At 39.3% G+C, this 21,883-nt stretch overlaps 1 protein-coding gene across 1 annotated transcript in view; it reads left to right on the top strand.

Annotated features, from left to right (window-relative positions):
* DEUP1 (deuterosome assembly protein 1) overlaps positions 1-16,557 on the top strand; it is a gene marked incomplete at both ends in the record, with an annotated part of 99,232 nt that extends 82,675 nt beyond the window's left edge. Inside the window, 2 exon segments of the mRNA XM_079708319.1 lie at positions 1,818-1,931; positions 16,381-16,557. Of these exon segments, the coding sequence (XP_079564445.1) occupies positions 1,818-1,931; positions 16,381-16,557 (291 nt within the window).
* Between the last annotated feature and the right edge of the window lie 5,326 nt (positions 16,558-21,883).

Genomic DNA, 21,883 nt, shown 5'->3' with positions numbered 1-21,883 from the left:
AATAATTTTTAAGATAGCTTTTAAATTGATATTCTTAGCATGTTTTGCAAGGTGGTTTTATGAAGTATTTGAATAGCTGTATTCTAGAAGAACAACTTAGATATAAAGATGATTTAAAGCAAAAGTACTTTACTTCATAATGTAGTCTTTCCTTTCAATTTCTACATTTTATTGATCTTAAAATAAAGAGAATGTTCATACATAAATTTTAGTAGTTAAGACCATAAAATTGTATCTATACATCCAAAGCCAAATGGATAATTGAGATAATTATTTAGATAATTTAAGACAAATAATACTTTCCCTGAATTCTCTGTGTAATTGAGATTATAGAGAGACGTATATTTCTTGAACCATTTCTATAATTATCTTATTTTTTTCCCACTGTGCTTTGAAGTATAGATGGTAGCTTCACTTAAGTTAAAAGGTTCAGCTGAAGATTCTATGCAGATGTACTAGGCAATTGTTGTAATTCTATTTGAATTGTGGGATGTTTCATTTTATTGTGCACATCATAAACCATGTTATTTCAGTTTAATTTGCTGTTCTGTTTCCATGGTAATTATGGTTTGGAAGAATGGATTTTTTAAAAAAGATCTATTTCAAGATGAGTAAAAATGTAAAGCATGTTGTGCTTGTTTTTATGTACTAATTTACAGATGCCTCACTTACCTTTTATTGCTATTTGTATGCATAGCTTTGAAAATGTTTGCATAATAAAAAACAAGTTTATATAGATAGTCTTTGGATAAGAACAGAGGAAAAGAATGTAACTTTTTTGAACTGTATGAAGTTAAAATATGAAGACTTTGAAAATGGTTAATCAATACCTGTGGAGAATTTGAATTATTAGTAAAAATAAATAAATAAATTTAAATTCAAGGGGTTTTTATATTTTCATGGTCTTTGATGATTTTGATTAAGTTTAAACCCCATTTTCATGAATTAAGGTTCAGAAAAAAATATTTATTTAGCTCCAAACAGCCCCTACCGTTAGGACCTTTTTGTATAAAATTTTAGGGTAAGTTGGTTTGTTTCTTTGTTTTATTATTCATTTGTTTAGTCAGCATACCAAAATTTAAAATCTCACTGGTATTTTATTCAGTCTCATCTTCTACCCCATATCTTAGCACAAACAGCAAATTCTATACTGCACCTTTCATCAAATTATGGAGTTCAATTCACCTAATAACCTTTTTATATAAATGAAAAAATTAAAGTCACAGAAAGATATAGTCACCTGCTCAAGGTCATACAACTAAGGGTGGAGGAGTGCAGGAGATGATATAAATTGAAAACATACTATAAATTATTAAGCTCCTTAGAAATTAGAATTATTATTATACAGAAACTTATATTAGCATCAAAAAAAAAAAAAGGAATAACTCTGCTAAGAAAGCCAGTGAGGTTAAGTGAAATAGAGAATTAAAAAAAAAAGAGTACCTATTTAGAACTGTCAAGGGCAGCCGTGTTAACTGTTTTGAAATTTTTCTCAAACTGGTTTAATATTATTTAATTAAATGGCCAAGAGATAAAACAGTAAAACACAGAAAGGGAAGCAACGTAGGCAATAAGAATGGCAGAATATTTTTTAACAATTATAAAAGTTTTCTGCTTCATTATTAATTGTTCTAAGTCTTTTAAGTGGAATAGAAATTATCAGCAAAATTATTTTCCAAGAAATACCCAGATACCAAGCACAAACGTTTTGTTGTATTTTCCTCACAGTTAGATATCAGAGGAATTTAAATCCTTAGCCCCATAAATAAGCAGGTGTCCTTGGTAGCAATAATGACAACCAGTCCTTCTCTTTTAGATTTAGCCACGATCGTGAGCCGAACAAAAGTGCAACACCTTCGTTGCCACCTTTGCCATTTCAAACCAAAGAAATGACAAGTCCTTTGGTTAGTGATGATGAAGTATTCCCAATGGTGAGTTGCTGATTATTGGTTATTGCTTTTTCCTTTATAGGGTGATTACTCTTACACTGATACTGATATACTGATGTGTACATAGTGGTTAAAAAAAAAACATTGCTCCTTGAATAGGACTCCAAGATGGGTCTTGTGAGTCATTTGGCCATGACTACCTATAGAAGGAAAGGATCCATAATGTTTCATGACGTATTTCACCTCTAGAACAGGCCAGAATTACTGGTGACTCTTTTTTTTAAAAAATGCAAGTCACCTCTGCACATTCTAAGACCCCCTCAAAGATCTGTATATTTTAAAGAGCTACAAGTGATTTTTTGTGCCTGCTTTTTTTTAAAAAAAAAAAAAACTCTTTTATGGACTCTGACATACATACAGAAACATGTGCCAATCAGAATTGGACAGCTTGATGAATTATTGAAAAGGGAACACAGCAGTAAAACTACCACCCAAGTAATAAAAAGAGCATTAGCTGTACTCCAGAGGCTCCCTTCTGTGCCCTTCCAGTCACTCTGATTCGCTCCCAAGATAACCACTATCTTGACCTTTAACATCGTAAATTAGTTGTGGCCATTTATAAATTTTATATAAATGGTATTACACTATATGTGTTCTTTTGTATAGCTTCTTTTGTTTAAACATTGTTTGATGAGAGTCATCATCCATATTGTTGGCTGTAGTTTATCCATTTTTGTTTCTCTATAGTATTACGTTGTATATAAATACTATATATAATGATACTGTTATATAATGACACTGATACAATTTATTCATTCTACTATTGACAGATATTTGAATTATTGCTCTTTTGGGCAATTACAAATACTGTTGCTAAAAACATTCTTGCAAGTGTTCTTTGGTGCACATGTGTACATATTTCCATTGGATCTATATCTAAGAGTGGAATTGCTAGGTTATAGAATATGCATAAGGTCAGCTTTAGCAGGTACTGTCAAGCTGTTTTCCTAACTAACTGTTTGAGGCAGTTCATATCCCTACAAGTAGTGTGTGAGTATTCTCCTTTTCTATATTCTTTCTAACAGTTGGTATTATTGGTCTTCATTTTAGCTTTTATGGTCAGTGTGTAGCAACATCTTATTGTGATTTTAATTCTTGTTTCCTGGTGACTAATGAGGTGAGCACCTTTTCATAAATTTGTTGGCTATTTTGATATCCTCCTTTGTAAAGTGTCTGTTTGATTTTCTTGCCTAATTTTCTATTAGATTCTCTTTATTCTTCTTGATTTATAGGGGTTCTTGGTATATTCTAGATATAAGCCCTTTGTTGATTATATGTATTGCAAGTATCTTCTCCCACTCTTGCTTGCCTCTTCTCTTAATGGAATGTTTTGATAACCAGAAGTTCCTAATTTTAATACATTCATACTTATGAATCTTTTCCTTTATGCTTCACAGTTTTGGTGTCCTATTTAAAGCTTTTGCCTGTCCCAAAGTTATAAAAAATATTATCCTATGTTACCTCTCGGAAGCTTTGACTCTTTATTTTTTACTTAAGTATACACCTGGAATTAATTTTTTGCATATAGTGTAAGGTATGACCTCAGTCCCTTTTCCCATGGAAATATTCAATTGAATTTATATATGTTTTCCAGTTCTGTAGATTCTTTGGATTTTCTATATTCAGAATCAAAATAATGATATTTAGACTTCCTACTTTCAAATCTTTATACCTTTCTTTTCTTCTTCTTGCCTTATTGTACACTAGGACCTCTAGTAAATGTTCAGTAGTAAAAGTGGTATTGCCAGCATCTTTCTCTTATTTTCAATTGCAAAGGGAAAGCATTCAGTATGTCATCATTGTACATAATATTTGCTATATATATTTTGTAGGTTCCTTTTAAAAGATTAAGAAGGTTCCTTTTATTCCTAGGTTGCTAAATTTGTTTTCACGAGTTGATATTGAACTTATCAAATGCTTTTTCCACTGCTATTGAAATGACCATATAATTTCTCCTTTGCTCTGTTAATGTGGTGTTTTTTTCTTGCTGATAGATTGTTAACCCAACTTTGAATTCTTAGAATAAACCACACTTGATTACTGGCTTTGGTCTGTTCATATTTGTTTAGAATTTTTGCTTTATGTTCATGAGAGAAATTAGTCTGTAATGTTTCTTTGTTGTCTTTGTCAAGCATTGGTATCAGATTTTGCTGACCTCATAAAACAGGTGGGAAGGGTTTTAAATTCCATATTCCTCTGTTCTTCATTTTCCTTGACTCTCTGTGTTGGTTTCTCTGCATAAGATAAAGAGCCACCTGTCCCAGCCTTGAGGAAGCAGCCTTATGTAGGTTAATTTCAGTTTTTATTATTTTTCTGTTCTTGGATTTTCATTTGATTTTTCCTTTTAGTTTCCAGTTCTTTGCTGAAATTTTCTACCTTGTGATTTAATTTACTGAACATAATCACATATTTTTAAAAGATATGTAGGTTTTTCACTTCAGAAACTAGTAGTACTCTTAGCAGTTACCTTTGCTTATATTCAAAGTGTATTATGTAATTTTTCAGTGCCTCTCCATGATACACCACTATTGGATACAAATTATAAAAACAAACAATAACAAAAAAACCCCAGAAAATGTTTAAACTGGTTAGGCATCCCATGAGTACTTTTCTGCTTTTCTGGAATCTATCACCTTCTTTGGGAGAGACTGGTAGTAAGATTTAAGCTATTGTGGAAGAAGAAGACTTAAATCCATTAACTTTGGATGTTTTAGAGATCTCTAAAGCCCTGAAATGCTCTTTTGTTTCATCTCAACATAAAATGCCAAAATTATTTGAACAGAATAAAATTCCATAACAATAAAGTAAAGTAAATAAACTTCCTCATTTAAGCTAAAGGAACATCTAAGGGGACTTAGCAAATTTTGATCAACAAAACTTTGATCTTTAAGTACTCCAAAGTAAGCACATACTCCAGTCCAGCAAGAGAAAAAAAAGGGATAAATTGCTAAATCCTTCATTGTTCTAATATCAGATGATTTTAGGATTTTACGATGATTTGTCTCTGCTCAAATATCACCTCATCAGAAACACCTGCGCAGCTACCCTACAGTAGCACCTCCCTTGTAGACGCCCTGTCCCCTCATCCTATTTTTTGTTTTTCCATAGCACTTTGCCATAATATATTTTGTTTGTTTGCCTCCCTCTTCTAGAACTTAAGCACCATTAAAGTAGGATTTTTTTTTTCTATTTTTGTTTACTGTTTTAACCCCAACACCTAAAACAGTGCCTGGCACTAACAGACACAAAAAGCATTCAAGAGTATCTATTGTATAACTTAACACTGCGTTTCTTTCCACCTCTAAAATTCTACATTATTCCTTTGAGGAGTTCATAACTACAGAGTCAACCAGGAAAGAAAATTCTCTACTGTTGCAGGTCTGGGCACAGGGAGCTTAAGATGTGATGGTGGCCCTAGAGTTTCCTGAAAGACATAGCCCAACCCACCGTTCTGGGTCCAGTGATTTCCATCCACTGCTGCATTTTTACTTCTACATCAATACTGTTCCTACTCAGACTACCAGTGACATCCTAGTTGTTAATTAAATACACAGTTTAAAGAACTCATCTTCCTTAATCCTTTTCTCTTGATACTCTTATGTTCTCTGACTTCTAAGATGCTGTTCTCCACTGATTCCCCTACTGCCTTTCTGGTTACTCTTTCCCAGTCTGCTTCCAAGTTTCTCCCTCCTATACCTGTCCCTTAAATACTAGAGTTCATCATTCACTCAGTCACTGATAAAATAAACATATATTAAGCACTCACTGTATGGCAGGTTCTGTTCTAAACACATCTTTGATGAGACAGACAAGTCTATAGACTGGTGAAAAAAAGAGGAGAACTCCATCAATGGGTGAATGGATAAACAAAGAGTGGTATGTATACACGGTGCAATACTATTCAGTCATAAAAAGGAGTAAAGTACTGATATATGCTATAATGTGGATGAACCTGGATAATATTATGCTACGTGAAGGAAGCCAGACACAAAAGGTCATATATTATATGATTCCATTTATACAAAATGCCTAGAATAGGTAAATATATAGAAACAGAATGAAGGTTGGTGGTTACCAGGAGTAAAGGGGGAGGGAGGATTAAGGAGCAGTGGCTTAACGGGTATAGACTTTCCTTTTGGGATGATGAAAATATTTTGGAACTAGATAGAGGTGTGGTTTTAGTACATTGTGAATGTGCTAAATCCACTGAATTGTTCATTTTGAAATGGTTAATCTTATTTTATGTGCATTTTATCTCAAAAAAGAGGGAACAGTTAATGACTAGAAACAAATGAACAAGGAAGAAAATATCAAAAGGTTATAAATGCTATAAAAAATGATGAAAAGAAAGCAGACGATGTGATAGGAAGTGATGAGAGTATGGGGGATGACTTTAGGTTGAGTGGCCAGGAAAATGATTACTGAGGAGGGGACTTTTAGGATGAGACCTAAATAACAAAAAAGATCCAGCCTTGCAAAGATCTGGAAGTAGAGCCCTTTGGGCAGAGGGAACCACTGGTACAAATCTGTATGGCAGGAAGAAGTTTGGTAAGTTTGAGAAGCAGAAAAAGGGAAGGGGGTGGTCTGGAGCTTAGAAGGACAGAGAGAGAATGTAATGAAATGGGTACAGAGAAATAGGCAGGGGAAGTCCAGGTATGTAGAGACTGTAGGCCATGGGAAGGAATTTGGATTTTATTTTAAAGAAATGGGAAGCTGTGGGAAAGTTGCAAGTAGGGGAGTATATGATCTGTTTAAAAATCTTTAAGAGATCCATTTGACTGCCAAATAAAGAATAAATTATAAATTATAGATGGGCAAAGGTAGAAGTGGGGAGAACAATTGTCAGGCTATTTCAGTAGTCGAAGCAAGGGATGATGCTGCTGGCTTGGGAACGGTGGAGGTGGAACCACATGTTAGATCCAGGAAATGTTTTGGAGAGATTAGACTTGACAGTGGATTGGCTATGGGAGCGAGGGAAAGAGAGGACTCAAAGATGACTCCTGGGATCTCAACCTGAGCCTCAGGTAGATTCTCGTACCACTCTCTGATATGGAAGGCTAGGAAGGAGCCAGGGTTAGAGGAGAAAATCATGATTTCTAGGTTAGACATTTAAATTTAATGTGTTTATTAAACATTCAAATAGAGATATTAAATAGGAAATAGATATGTGAACCTGGTAATCAAGGAAGAGATCAGAGCTGGAAATAAAATATGGGAGTAATCAGCATAAGGCTGATACTTAAATCTATCAGACTGGTTGATAATACTTAAAAGAGTATAAATGGAAAAGATGTCCCAAGACAAAGCCTTAGACCATAACATTTAGTGGTCCAATGGGAATCTTCAAGGAGAGGAGGAAAGTTTGATGGTGAAAGGGGTGGGGTGGGACCCAGGGAGGGGTTAGGTTCATTTGTAGAAGCAAAGTCATTAAGCAGGTAAGAAGGAATAGAATCCACAGTGTAGGTAGAAGGAAGACTCTTAAACAGAGTATGGCCTAAAATATGGCTCCAGGTGCAAGTGGTGTGGAGAGATGAAGGAGTTTCCACCTGAGAAAGAGGCAAGGCCACAATGCCATGAGTGAGAAAGTGAACATAATAGGGAAGTGCAGTAGAATGGCCAGGCAGTGCTAACTAACCATTTAAATTTGTGGTCATGAATTTCAAATGAAACCAGTCTCTACAGTAATGTAATTTCTCCTCCATCCACCTGCCCAGCATTCAGTTGCTCAGGTACAGGCATGGTGCAGGCAGTTTAATTAGGCCTGGGTTTTACCAAATACCTAGGATAGAGCCAGGGTATAGGGAGGGACAAGTTGCTGAATGGTTATCGTAATGGATATGGAATATGAGCAGAGTTAAAAAAGAATGGATGCTATGAGAAAGTGGGAATACTAGACTAAGTCAGATGGAAGGATAATAGGTGGGTTGCATAAAATCTTTATTAGTAAGTAATGCAGTTATCACTGATGACAATGTCAAGAATATGACCATGGGAGTGGGTGCCTGAAATGAAGTGTTCCCCTACGTTTTCCTCTAGGAATTTTATAGTATCTGGTCCTACCTTTAGGTCTTTAAACCATTTTGAGTTTATTTTTGTATATGGTGTTAGAGAATCTTCTAATTTCATTCTTTTACCTGTAGCTATGCACTTTTCCCAGCACCACTTATTGAAGAGATGGTCTTTTCTCCATCATATATTATTGCCTCCTTTCTCATAGAGTAATTGACCATAAGTGCATGGGTTTAGTTCTGGGCTTTCTGTCCTGTTCCATTGATTTATGTGTCTGTTTTTGTGCTAGTACCATACTGTTTTAATTACAGTAGCTTTGTAGTACAGTTTGAAGTCAGGGATTATGAGTCCTCCAGCTCCGTTCTTCTTTCTCAAGATTGTTTTGGCTATTTGGGGACTTTTGTGTTTCCATACAAATTTAAAAATCCTTTGTTCTAGTTCTGTAAAAAATGCCACTAGTCATTTGATAGGGATTGCATTGAATCTGTAGATTGCCATGGGTAGTATGGTCATTTTTAACAATATTGATTCTTCCAATCCAAGAACATGGTATATCTTTCCATCTGTTTGTGTGGTCTTCAATTTCTTTAATTAGTGTCCTATAGCTTTCGGAGTACAGGTCTTTTGCATCCTTAGGTAGGTTTATTCCTAGATATTTTATTCTTTTTGATGCGATGGTAAATGGAATTGTTTCCTTAATTTTCTTTCTGATATTTTCTTGTTAATGTATAGAAACGCAACAGATTTCTGTATATTAATTTTGTATCCTACAACTTAACCAAATTCATTGATGAGCTCCAGTAGTTTTCTGGTAGCATCTTTAGGACTTTCTATGTATAGCATCATGTCATCTGCAAACAGTGACAGTTTTACTTCTTTCCAATTTGGATTCCTTTTATTTCTTTTTCTTCTCTGATTGCTGTGGCTAGAACTTCTAAAACTATGTTGAATAAAAGTGGCAAGAGTGGACATCCTTGTCTTGTTCCTGATCTTAGGGGGAATGCTTTCAGCTTTTCACCATTGAGTATGATGTTAGCTGGGGGTTTGTCTATATGGCCTTTATTTATATTGAGGTATGTTCCCTCTATGCCCACTTTCTGGAGAGTTTTTATCATAGATGAATGTCGAATTTTATTAAAAGCTTTTTCTCCATCTATTGAGATGATCATATGGTTTTTCTCCTTCCGTTTCTTAATATGGTGTATCACATTGATTGATTTGTATATATTGAAGAATCCTTGCATCCCTGGGATAAATCCCACTTGATCCTTTTAATGTGTTTGCTAGTATTTTGTTGAGAATTTTTGCTTCTATGTTCATCTGTGATATTGGTCTGTAATTTTCTTTTTTTGTGATATCTTTGTCTGGTTTTGGTATCAGGGTGATGGCCTCACAGAATGAGTTCAGAAGTGTTCCTTCCTCTGCAGTTGTTTGGAATAGTTTCAGAAGGATAGGTCTTAACTCTTCTCTAAGTGTTTGATAGAATTCACCTGTGAAGCCATTTGGTCCTGGACTTTTGTTTGTTGGAAGTTTTAAAATTACTGATTTAATGTCAGTACTGGTAATTGGTCTGTTCATATTTTCTATTTCTCAGTGTTGGGAGATTGTATCAATACCTTTCTAAGAATTTGTCCATTTCTAGGTTGTCCATTTTATTGGTACATAGTTGCTCATAGTAGTCTCTTACGATCTTTTGTATTTCTGTTGTGTTTGTTGCATTGTAACTTCTGCTTTTTCATTTCTAAGATTTGGGTCCTCCCTTTTTTCTTGATGAGTCTGGCTAAAAAAATGTATCAATTTTATTTATCTTTTCAAAGAACCAGCTTTTAATTTCATTGATCTTTTCTATTTTTTTAGTCTCTATTTCATTTATTTCTGCTTTGATCTTTATGATTTCTTTCCTTCTACTAACTTTTTGCTTTGTTTGTTCTTCTTTCTCTAGTTGCTTTAGGTGTAAGTTTAGGTTGTTTATTTGGGATCTTTCTTGTTTCCTGAGGTAGGATTGTATTGCTATAAACTTCCCTCTTGGTACTGCTTTTGCTGCATCCCAGAGGTGTTGGATTGCTGTGCTTTCCTTTTCATTTGTCTCTAGGTATTTTTTTATTTCCTCTTTGATTTCTTCAGTGATCCATTGGTTTTTCAGTAGCATATTGTTTAGCCTCCACATGTTTGTGTTTTTTGCCATTTTTTTCTTGTAGTTGATTTCTAGTCTTATAACGTTGTGATCAGAAAAGATGCATGATATGATTTCAGTTTTCTTAAATTTAGCAAGGCTTGTTTTGTGGCCTAGCATGTGATCTATCCTGGAGGATGTTCCATGTGCACTTGAAGAGAATGTGTATTCTGTTGCTTTTGGGTGGAATGCTCTATAAATATCAAGTAAGTCCATTTGGTCTAATGTGGTATTTAAGACTTGTGCTTCCTTATTGATTTTGTCTGGATGATCTGTCCATTGATGTAAGTGGGTTGTTAAAGTCTCCCACTATTAGTGTATTACTGTCAATTTCTTTTATGTCTATTAACATCTGCCTTATATACAGAGGTGCTCCTATGTTGGGTGCATATATATTGACAATTGTTATATCTTCTTCTTGGATTGATCCTTTGATCGTTATGTAGTGTCCATCTTTGTCTCTTTTTTTTTTTTTTTTGGTGGTACGCGGGGCTCTCACTGTTGTGGCCTCTCCCGTTGCGGAGCACAGGCTCCGGACATGCAGGCTTAGCGGCCATGGCTCATGGGCCCAGCCGCTCCGCAGCATGTGGGATCTTCCCGGACCGGGGCACGAACCTGTGTCCCCTGCATCGGCAGGCGGACTCTCAACCACTGCACCACCAGGGAAGCCTCCATCTTTGTCTCTTTAACAGCCTTTATTTTAAAGTGTATTTTGTCTGATATAAGTACTGCAACTCTGGCTTTCTTTTGATTTCCATTTGCATAGAATATCTTTTTCCATCCCCCCACTTTTAGTCTGTATGTGTCTCTAGAACTGAAGTGGGTAATTTGTAGGCAGCAAATATACAGGTCTTGTTTTGGTATCCATTCAGCCAGTGTGTGTATTTTGGTGGAGCATTTAGTCCATTTACATTTAAGGTAATTATTGATATGTATGTGCTTATTGCCATTTTGTTAATTGTTTTGCATTTGTTTTTGTAGGTCTTTTTTTTTTTCCTTTTCTTCATTTGTTCTCTTCTTTTGTGATTTGATTACTATCTTTAGTGTTATATTTGGATTCCTTTTCCTTTTTTGTGTGTATATCTATTACAGATTTTTCATTTGTAGTTACAGTGAGGTTTTGGTATAGCAGTCTACATATATACATGATTGTTTTAAGTTGCTAATCTCTTAATTTCAAATGCATTTTAAATGCCTTGCATTTGTATTCTCCTTCCCTCACGATTACTGTTTGTTTTTTGTTTGTTTGTTTTTTGTGGTATGTGGGCCTCTCACTGTTGTGGCTTCTCCCTTTGCGGAGCACAGGCTCTGGACATGCAGGCTCAGCGGCCATGGCTCACAGGCACAGCCGCTCCGCGGCATGTGGGATCTTCCTGGACCAAGGCACGAACCCGTGTCCCCTGCATTGGCAGGCGGACTCTTAACCACTGCGCCACCAGGGAAGCCCGATTACTATTTTTGATATCATATTTTACATCTAATTGTTTTGTGTATCCTTTAACTGCTTATTGTGGATATAGACAATTTTACTACTTTTGTCTTTTAACCTCCCTACTAGCTTTGTGTATGGATGATTTCCTATGTTTTCCTTTATTGGTGAGGTTTTTCCTTCCATAATTTTCTTTTTTCTAGTTGTGGCCTTTCTTTTTTGCCTAGAGAAGTTCCTGTAATATTTGTTACAAAGCTGGTTTGGTGGTATTGAATTCTTTTAGCTTTTGTTTGTCTATAAAGCTTTTGATCTCTCCATCCAATCTAAATGAGACTCTTGCTAGGTAGAGTATTCTTGATTGTAGGTTTTTCCCTTTCATTACTTTAAATATATTGTGCCACTTCCTTCTGAACTGCAGAGTTTCTGCTGAAAAATCAGCCGATAGCCTTATGGGTATACCCTTGTAGGTTATTTGTTGCTTTTCCCTTGCTGCTTTTAGTATTCTCTCTTTATCTTTAATTTTTTTTCATTTTGATTACTATGTGTCTTAGTGTACTCCTCTGTGGCTTAATCCTGTATGGGAGTCTCTGCATTTCCTGGACTTAAGTAACTATTTCCTTTCCCAGGTTAGGGAGGTTTTCAGCTATTACCTCTTCAGATATTTTCTTGGGCACTTTCTCTCTCTTCTCCTTCTGGGACCCCTATAATGTGAATATTAGTGCACCTGATGTTGTCCCAGGGGTCTCTTAAACTGTCCTCATTTCTTTTCATTCTTTTTTCTGTTCGGCAACAGTGATGTCCACTACTCTGTCTTCCAGCTCACTGATCCATTCTTCTGAATCATTTATTCTATTATTGATTCCTTCTAGTGTATTTTTCATTTGAGTTATTGTATTCTTCATCTCTGTTTGGTTGTTCTTTTTTTTTTTTTTTTTTTTTTTTTTTTTTTTTTTTTTTTTTTTTTGTGGTACGCGGGCCTCTCACTGTTGTGGCCTCTCCCGTTGCGGAGCACAGGCTCCGGATGCGCAGGCTCAGCAGCCATGGCTCACGGGCCCAGCCGCTCCGCGGCATATGGGATCCTCCCAGACCGGGGCACGAACCCGTATCCCCTGCATCGGCAGGCGGACTCTCAACCACTGCGCCACCAGGGAGGCCCCTGTTTGGTTGTTCTTTATGTTTTCTAACTCTTAGTTAAAAAATTCTAACTTCTTGCTCTGTGCATCCATTCTCCTCCTGAGTTCTTTGATCATCTTTATGATCATTACTCTGAACTCTTTCTCAGGTAGATTGACTATCTCCATATCACTTAGTTCTTCTTCTAAAGATTTATCTTGTCTGGAACATACTCCTCTACCACCTCATTTTGTCTAAGTTGCTATTTGTATATTTATGTATGTGGTTGGTAAGTTAATGTTTCTCAACCTTGGAGAAGGCATCCTATGCATCCGAGCAGTGCACTCCCCTCTTGTCACCCATGGTATACGCTCTAGGGGTTCCCCCTAAGAGGGCAGGGTGGGTCCTTCTCTTACAACAGGCTATGTGGGTGGTCTGGTAGGCTTGGTTGGCCCCTAGTCTGGTTGGTTGCCAGGCCCTGCCTTGTGCAGTTGCTGCTGGCTGCTGTTTAGTGGGGCCTGGTCACGAGGTGGCTGGTTGTGGAATCCTAGGGGGCCCTGGGCCTAGTGCTGGCTCACTGATGGGTGGAATCAGGATCCCAAAGACTGAGGCTGTCGCCAACTCACTGGCAGGTAAAGCCAGATCCTGGGGTTAGTGCTGGACTAGTGGCAGGGAGAGCTGGTTCCTAGGGTCTGGCTGCAGGGCCCTGGGATCCCAGAGCTCATTTCAGATCACTGAGGGGTGGAGGCAGTTGACTGTGGGGTCCGAGGTGTCTGGAAGGTTGCATTGGCCTGCTACTGTGCAGGGCCAGGGCCCAGCTAGTCCCAGGAGGCCTGCATTGCAGGATTGTAGTTTTCTTGCTTCTGGTGTCTCTCTGTGGTGGGTGAGGCTGATCTAGAGGTTTGTGCAGGCTTCCTGGCAAGAGGGGCCAGTGCCTGCCCACTGGTAGGTAGAGTCGGGTCTTGGCCCTCTGGTGGGCTGGGCCCTGTCTAGTGGTGTGTCCACAGGCGGCTGTGGGTTCCTTAGTCTGTAGGCAGCCTGTCTGCTGATGGGTAGGGTTGTGTTCCTGCGCACTTAGTTGTTTGGCCTGAAGCGTCCCAGCACTGCTTCCGTTATGTAGTAGTAGTCTTACCACTTCATGATGATTTGGGTCAGTTACCGCTGCCAGTATAGTACCTCTTTTCCATGCCTCTGATCTGTCAGCATGAGGAGGCCAAAGTGAGTAGGTACAGCCAAAGCTTTAAGACTCTTACAGTCTCACTTGGTGAGAGGCATTGCTTCTCTGAGACCAAAGACCTGTAGACCAACCAGACAGAGACAGAAGGAACAAATTCTCCAAGAGGGCCAACAGAGAGTGAAGCCATTCCTACATCCTCCCTTCTGTTCCCAGATCACTGTTACAAACACAGTAGCCTATAACAGCCATTGGTTTAAAGTCTATACCATATGCTGAAGAATGGCACCCCATCCTCGCAGGATATGATTTCCAAGCTAATTCCTCAGCTGTGCCTTCAAGAAGCCTATCAGGCTAGCATCCTCTGGAGACACTTCATGCTGTATGTGGTAGAACCAGTAGATACTCGGTCATGCCCTCACTGCCATACTCCTCTGCTGTAAAGTAGGTTTGTTTATTATTAATCAGGATCTCATGTCAGTAAATCAGTTACTCTGTGAGCCCTCGGATAGTGGTGCGGACCGAGGCCCTGCAGGCAGGAAAGGCAAATTATAGGATACACATCAGTTCTGGTAAGGATAACACATTGCCCTTTCCAAAGTATAAGGGACCTGATGTAATCTAATTACCACTGAGAGGCTGGTTGATGTCCTTGAGGGACGGTGCCATATCAGAAGCTCAGCTTTGGCCTCTATTGCAAGCAAATCAGCCATTCAACAGGAACAGTAGCTAGATGAACCTGGGTAAAAGGGAGATGGTGCTGTTCGGCCCATGCATAATTTCCACTGGAGTGGCCAAGGACAGAAGCTAGATCAAGTCATCCTGTCTACTTCTTAGATGCTCTGTCTCAACCGGGGCACACTAGCATGACAGGAACTGTTCTGCAAATAGTATACAGTTTTCTGCAGCCGACGGCACGGCCTTGCTGCAGAATCTCAAGGGTTTGTAACACAGCTCCCCCCTGAACCTTGCCAAAGGCTCCACAGAGCACTTTTCTCTATGAGACATTCTTCTAGTATGAGAGCTGGTAAGTCATTTCACCCAACTAGCAGGACTGCTTTTCCCCCCATTCCCACCTTACTGCAAAGCCCTTTCTTGCTCTGGGCCCTGCTCAAAAACAAACAAACAAACAAAACTGCCTCTGTGTCCATGTAATAAATGAGTCAGATTATTCCTCCCAAGAGTGGAACATGCTGCCTTCAAAACCTGAAGAGACCTACCAAGCTTTATGCTTCTTTCATAGTGATAAGAAATGCAAGGTGCATTAATTTGTGTTTAAAAGGAGATGTCCTGACATGTTCCATATCACCAGACACCTACAAACAAAGTGTCAAGCCTTGAATTGCTTCTGGGGTTTACCTTTCACTCTCTGGAGTACCTGTGTCTTTCCAGGCCTTCAACATGCTTGCCAATTCTTGCTCATCAGGGCTGAGCATGATGTTCATGTTACTGTATCCTGTCCTATAGTCTGCAGTCCGTGGAATGTCCAGGTGGTCCAGGATCCTTGAGAGTGTATTATGACAGCATCGTTAACATAAAACATAATGTTGGGGCGAGAACATGGATGTGTACTGTTGTCTATCCCATGAGAATGCTAACTGCTTCTGATCTTCCTCCTTACTGAGTATTAAAAAGAATGCATTTGCCAGATCAACAGCAGCATACCATGCCCCCAAGACTGTGACATTCTACTTCAGTAAAGATGTGATACCTGGCACGGCAGCTACAGTTGGGGCTACTACTTGGATAAGCTGGCAGTACTCCACTGTCATCTGCCACAATCCCTACACTTCTGGCAGAGGCCAGACTTGTGAACTACATCCCCCTATAACAGAGTTCACCTGCATACAGATCGCTGACTCTCCATACGCTTTACAAAAATCCCATTCTTCCCATAAAACAAAAGTTGAAGAAGAGTCTGGGGGGTGCCGCAGAACTAAAAAATTAAAGTACAGATTTCCCCAACTTATTTTTTTTAATTAACTGAACAAATTATTTTGAATGAAACACTGTAAAATTATGGTATCATTGCCCTTTATTCCTCAGCCACACATTGTATGTGTGTGCGTGTGTGTGTGTGTAAATAAGCACTACACAGGTCACAGTTAACTGAGAACTTCCATACCACATGAAGGGTGGAAGCAGGCACTCATCACTGAAGTGTTCTCAACTGCAGTTGGCCAAACAAGAGAGCCCCAGCATTACGCACCCACCTCCACTATACGTCATGCTTTCATCCCACCTCACCTGGCCACCTCCATGCAGCAGCGAGCCCCCTTGAAGCCCAGCCTTAAGTTTCTTTCCTCTATAAGCTTTCTTTGCCCGACTCGACTATACTCTTCACTTGCTGTTTTCGTTCCTTGAGGGTTTCATTAGCAGGAACTGTATTACACTGGTGTAGAGTTCAGCTTAAGATACATTATTTCATTAAGAGTTGCAGTATTTTGTCAGGGGTGAAGCATACCAAGAAATATGAAGACTTTTTGTAAAAGGCCTTGTGTTCCTCATCTAACTTTTCTTTTTCTTTTTTCAGTCGCCCCCAGATATAGCCTTCCCAGGTTCTTTGGCTGCACAGCATTTCCTTCTGGAGGAGGAGAAGCAAGAAAAAGAACTTGAAAAACTTCTGAATACACATATTGATGAACTGCAAAGAGACACAGAATTTACTCTTAATAAATACACCAAGCTAAAGCAAAACAGACACATATGAGCTTTTAAACTTTTTTATTTGCTTTGCCCACCCCAAGGAAAAAAGCTCTGGCAAAATATTTACAAAGCTGATTAATGAAACTGAGAAATTTTGTTCTGTTTTCCTGAGTAAATCATTTCTGTAAGGTAGCTAGAAAATAGTATTTTGTTCAATAAAGCTGTTTGTATTTCTGCATTAACAAAATTGTTGAGCTACAGTTACTCTAAAATAAACATGACTTCTCCAAAAGAGATTTTTTTCTCCAGTCTAAGGAATAGTTTGGAAATAAATATGCAGTTTTTTCCCACCTGAATCATGTATACTGAAACCCATTTCCTCTGTAACAACACATGATGAGGGAAAGGGTCACACTATATTCTAAATACAAACAGATCAAGTGCAGCTCTGTTGTACTAGGTTTGAAAACTCAACGATTTTTAAAAATGAATAGCTATGTAAACATCCTAAAATTTCTTTTAGGAAAAAAAGATACAGCTTACTGTTTCTGCATTCATCTTTGTAATGTCTCTCTGTTTCAACACAAAAGACCTGGAATGTGCTGTTTGCACACTTAAAACATATGTGCCAAATATTAATGCTTTCCTGTTAGTACTAATTATTACTTCATGGACATAAGATAAAGAAACTATAAAGCATTGCTGTTGTTACCTTCTCCTTTGTCATACCTCTGTTTTAAATACAATTAAAGAATGAGAAATTCTTTGGACTTAAAACATAAATGCCAGGTCTGTAAAGAATAGTAATAGCATGGTGGTGAACAATGAAACTCAAGTTCCAGATATACAAGCATGATAATCCATTTTTCTTTCTTTAAAAATGACATTTATATAAAGATTATGAAAAATCCCCATGTCATTACTCCAGGTTAAGTCCTACAGTTTTTATAGTTTTCTTTTTCTCTTTGAAGAAACTAAATATCCACATACGGAAAGATAAGTCACGATGTCCTTAGACAAGTGTCATTGCCATGGGAAATACAGAGCCCTGTTCAATTCAGGTGAAACAACCACGTGGGTTTGTAGAGCTCTTGATATTTGCAAAAAGCCTTCAGAGAGCATTATTCATTTCAGCCCAAAACACGCCTGTGCAGTCAGCTAGGCTAGTATCCCTGTTCCTGGGAATCAAGCTGTTAAGAACTTACTAGAATCACAGTGAGCAAGAGTCAGAAATGCCAGCTTCTGATTCCCAGCTCTGGCTCTTACCACTTCCCAGCATTATGTCTTGTCAGCAAGCAGGTGGTGAGCAGTGCTCTATACACAGAAGCCATGTTTCATGGCAAAACATCAGAGGGTACAAAGACCCACATGAGGAAAATAACCCAAGTTACCATACCTTTAATTAGAAATTTAGTAATTTCTAGCCTGGACACAAAGAAAATAGAATACTTTTCAGTGTTATCCTTAGAAGATGGGAAGAAAAAGTATGTTTAGGTAAAGGATAGTCCATAAACAAATTCTAAAACCTTTATATCCCTAATGCAAATGCAAACAATGCAAAAATTTAAAGGTACGTATCTTTAAAATACGCTACGTCTGCATGCATATATATTCATGCTGAATTGAAGACTCTAGACTACAATGATCTTAAAACAACAAAGTCAAGAGAACATGAACCTGGAAAATGTCCAGGACTCAAAGTGCATTTGCCCCTCCAGATTATTATGTCAAGTCCATAAGCAAACTTCTTTTAAATCACTAGTTTGGCATTCCTCTTCATACCCACTTTCTTAAAACAGTGGTTTTCAATAGTTTTTGCTTAACAGCAGGATTCAATGTTTGAAAGGAATCATATGCTGAAGCCCAACATATATACAGTCAAGATAAAAAGCAAGCTGCTCTGGTTGAACGTTGAAAGGAGAGGAGTGAGGCCTACCTGATGCTCCTCCCTTCCCTGCCCCTCCCCTCTCCTCCCCGCCCCTCTCCTCCCCTCCCTCTCCCTCCCCTTTCCAAACCCTCTCCCCTAGCCCCCTACCCCTCCCCTCCCCCTTCCCCTCCCCTTCCCCTCCCCTTCCCCCTCCCCTCCCCTCCCCTTCCCCCTCCCCTCCCCCCTCTCCTCCCCTCCCCTCCCCTTCCCCCTCTCCTCCCCTCCCCTCCCCTCCCCCTCCTCTCCCCTCCCCTCCCCTCCCCCTCCCCTTCCTCCTCCCCTCCCCTTCCCCCTCCCCCTCCCCTCCCCTTCCCCCTCCCCTCCCCTCCCCTCCCCTTCCCTCCCCTCCCCTTCCCGCTCCCCTCCCTCCCCTTCCCCCTCCCCTCCCCTCCCCTCCCCTCCCCTTCCCCCTCCCTCCCCTCCCCTTCCACCTCCCCTCCCCCCTCCCCTTCCCCCTCCCCTCCCCTTCCCCCTCCCCTCCCCAGACCCAGGGAGTCAACGGAGCAGTTGCCCATGTGTTGCTGTGGGAGGGATCAAAGGAGAGGCAGCTGTGCTGTTACTACCTCAGGACAGAATACAGTTTCCTACAGAAACCATGCCATGAAGAGTGGTTATAACCCTCTTCATGTTACAAAAGTCAGTTTAGCCCATGATTGAGCTAAAACACAACGAAAGGAGTAGAAGCAGAGCTGCAAGAGAAAGACCAATCAGGTCACCTAACGCTGGGAGTCAACTCAAAGAGGAGGTGGGACTTGAGTTAACTTTTGCCTTGTAATGGCCTAAATATATACTTTTACTTCTTAATTATCCAGGAGCAAACTAGTTTGAGAGTCAACCAAATTTGAGGGAGGGAGGGCTGCTGGAAAAACACAGATAACCCCCAAATGTCAGTTAAAACAAAATGATGGACAGCTCTGGATTATCTGTCAACAGCGCTGCTCTGGCTAAGTGGGATGCAGTCTCCCCAGGACCATGATCCTGAGACAGTGCCCTCCCCTCTGGGAGAGCAATCAGCTCAGCAGCTTGGGCTGCCTAAATAGAGGCCTGCCCTGCGGTGGGTTTGTCTAGTTCCCTGCCATGCCTCAACCATGGTTAACCTGACCCAAGCAATCCGTAATCGTGGTTTTAACGGTGCTGTGCCGTTATCCCCTCCCCATCCCGTTATCTCAATGTACATTTCCTCTTTATACATGCACCTCCAATCTCTCTAACTGGCCTGAAAGCTCCTAGAAAAGAGGAGTACTAGGCTTCTTTGCCTCCCCTGTGCACCTAGCACAGGTCCTGCTCATGGGAGGTATTGGATAAGTAGTGGTCAATGGGTGGATTGAATCCAAACATGGGGAATTCCTTTAGCAAAGGCAATAAGTAGAGGAAGTTCGAAGCAGTTTAGATAGAATACAAACTACTAGCCATATCAAATTGTCAGCTGCAGAAAGGAGCACAGAACTGTAAATTTGTCTGAATGCTGGTGGGTGTGGAGGGAGATTTTCACTTCATACTTGACCTAACGTAGGACCACTTGAGCATCTACACACTCCTTTTATATGTTTTAACTAATGTCTAACAGGAATCTAATATAGAACAGCAGCCATGGTGCTTAATAGTTACAGCAAATGAAACCATTAGAATCCCAGGAATGCAGAAGTTAGTATGAGAGGGATTTGGGCCCAAGGACTTATGCCCAACTAGCAACTGAAACTCTGTCCTACCCTCCCAACCCCATAGCCTAGAGCATCACCAAGAGCTAAAACCTAAGGGATAAAGCATTCCAAACTGATGAAAGGCTCTTTCCTGCTACAGAGAGGATGCACTCACTGTGCCCAGGGATGACAATGAATGGGCAATGGGCCTGTGAGTCCTGGCTGAGGGAAGAGCCTGGGGAAAAATTTTCATGACTGGCAGGGACTCCCAAGGCAGGCATGAGGCAAAAACATTGGCACAAGTCACAGAAACCAACTGGGCAGTGTTCAGAGGCTACCTGCCACAGAGCACCATCCTCCAACATGGGTCAAGAGGGGTCACAGTAGCTCATGCAGCTCAATACAAACAAACAACCCAATCAAACAATGGGCAGAAGACCTAAATAGACATTTCTCCAAAGAAGACATAAAGATGGCCAACAGGCACATGAAAAGATGCTCAGTATTGCTAATTATTAGAGAAATGCAAATCAAAACCTCAATGAGGTATCACCTCACACTGGTCAGAATGGCCACCATTAAAAAGTATACAAATAATAAATGCCGGAGAAAGTGTGGCAAAAAGGGAATCCTCCTACACTGTTGGTGGGAATGTAAAGTGTCCTCCTATGGAGGACAGTAAGGAGGTTCCTTAAAAAACTAAAGATAGAGTTACCATATGATCTAGCAATATCACTTCTGGGCATATACCCAGAAAAGACAAAAACTCTAATTCAAAAAGATACATGCACCCCAATGTTCATAGCAGCACTATGTACAATAGCCAAGACCTGGAAGCAACCTAAATGTTCATCAACAGATGAATGGATAAAGAAGATGTGTTAGATATATACAATAGAATATTACTCAGCCATAAAAAAGAATGAAATAATGCCATTTGCAGCAACATGGATGGATCAAGAGATTATCATACTAAGTGAAGTAAGTCAGAGGAAGACAAATATATGATATCATTTCTATGTGGAATCTAAAGAAAAATTATAAAAATGAACTTATTTACAAAACAGAAAGACTCACAGACATGGAAAACAAACTTATGATTACCACAGGGGAAGGCAGGGTGGGGAAAAATTAGGAGTTTGGGATTAACGGATACACACCACTATATATAAAATAGATAAACAACAAGGACCTACTGTATAGCACCGGGAACTATACTCAAAATCTTGTAATAACCTATAATAGAAAAGAATCTGAAAAACACATATATATGTTTATATATGTGTGTGTGTGTGTGTGTATATATGAAACTGAATCACTATGATATACACCTGAAACATGGTAAATCAACTATACTTCATTAAAAAATTTTTTTGACACCTCAAAGAAGAGCGGTCACTGTCTTGTGACAAGGAGAAACATGAGTCAGAGTCAGCCAGGTAATTATTATTATGGTGACCAGCAATTTCATTGCACAGCAGAACTGCCAGGTAATCTAGAACAGCAAGGCTTCAAACAGCAAAGGCTTCAGGAGGGCCAAGCATAGCACAAAGGAGATAGATGCTCAGAGCCACCTAGCCAGACTCACAACCAGACTAGAAATTCTTAGGTCTTAAAGGTTCCCGACACATTTGGACAGGTTAGATCTGTTGGAGGCCAGGTATTCTCCATGCCTCGACCCCAGGACCATAACAAAGCTTCCGTTTCCTTTTCTGTAGAACAGGCACAATACTACTACCTATGTCAGAGAGTTGTTGTGAGATTAAAGAAGGCAATGCACATAAAACGGTTAGCATAGAGTCTGGAACAGTGAGTACTCAGTA

This window comes from Hyperoodon ampullatus (genome assembly GCF_949752795.1).
Source record: "Hyperoodon ampullatus genome assembly, chromosome: 7".
NCBI classification, from domain to species: domain Eukaryota; kingdom Metazoa; phylum Chordata; class Mammalia; order Artiodactyla; family Ziphiidae; genus Hyperoodon; species Hyperoodon ampullatus.
Note: the sequence above shows the minus strand (reverse complement) of the source record. Positions and strands in the feature narration are given on the sequence as shown.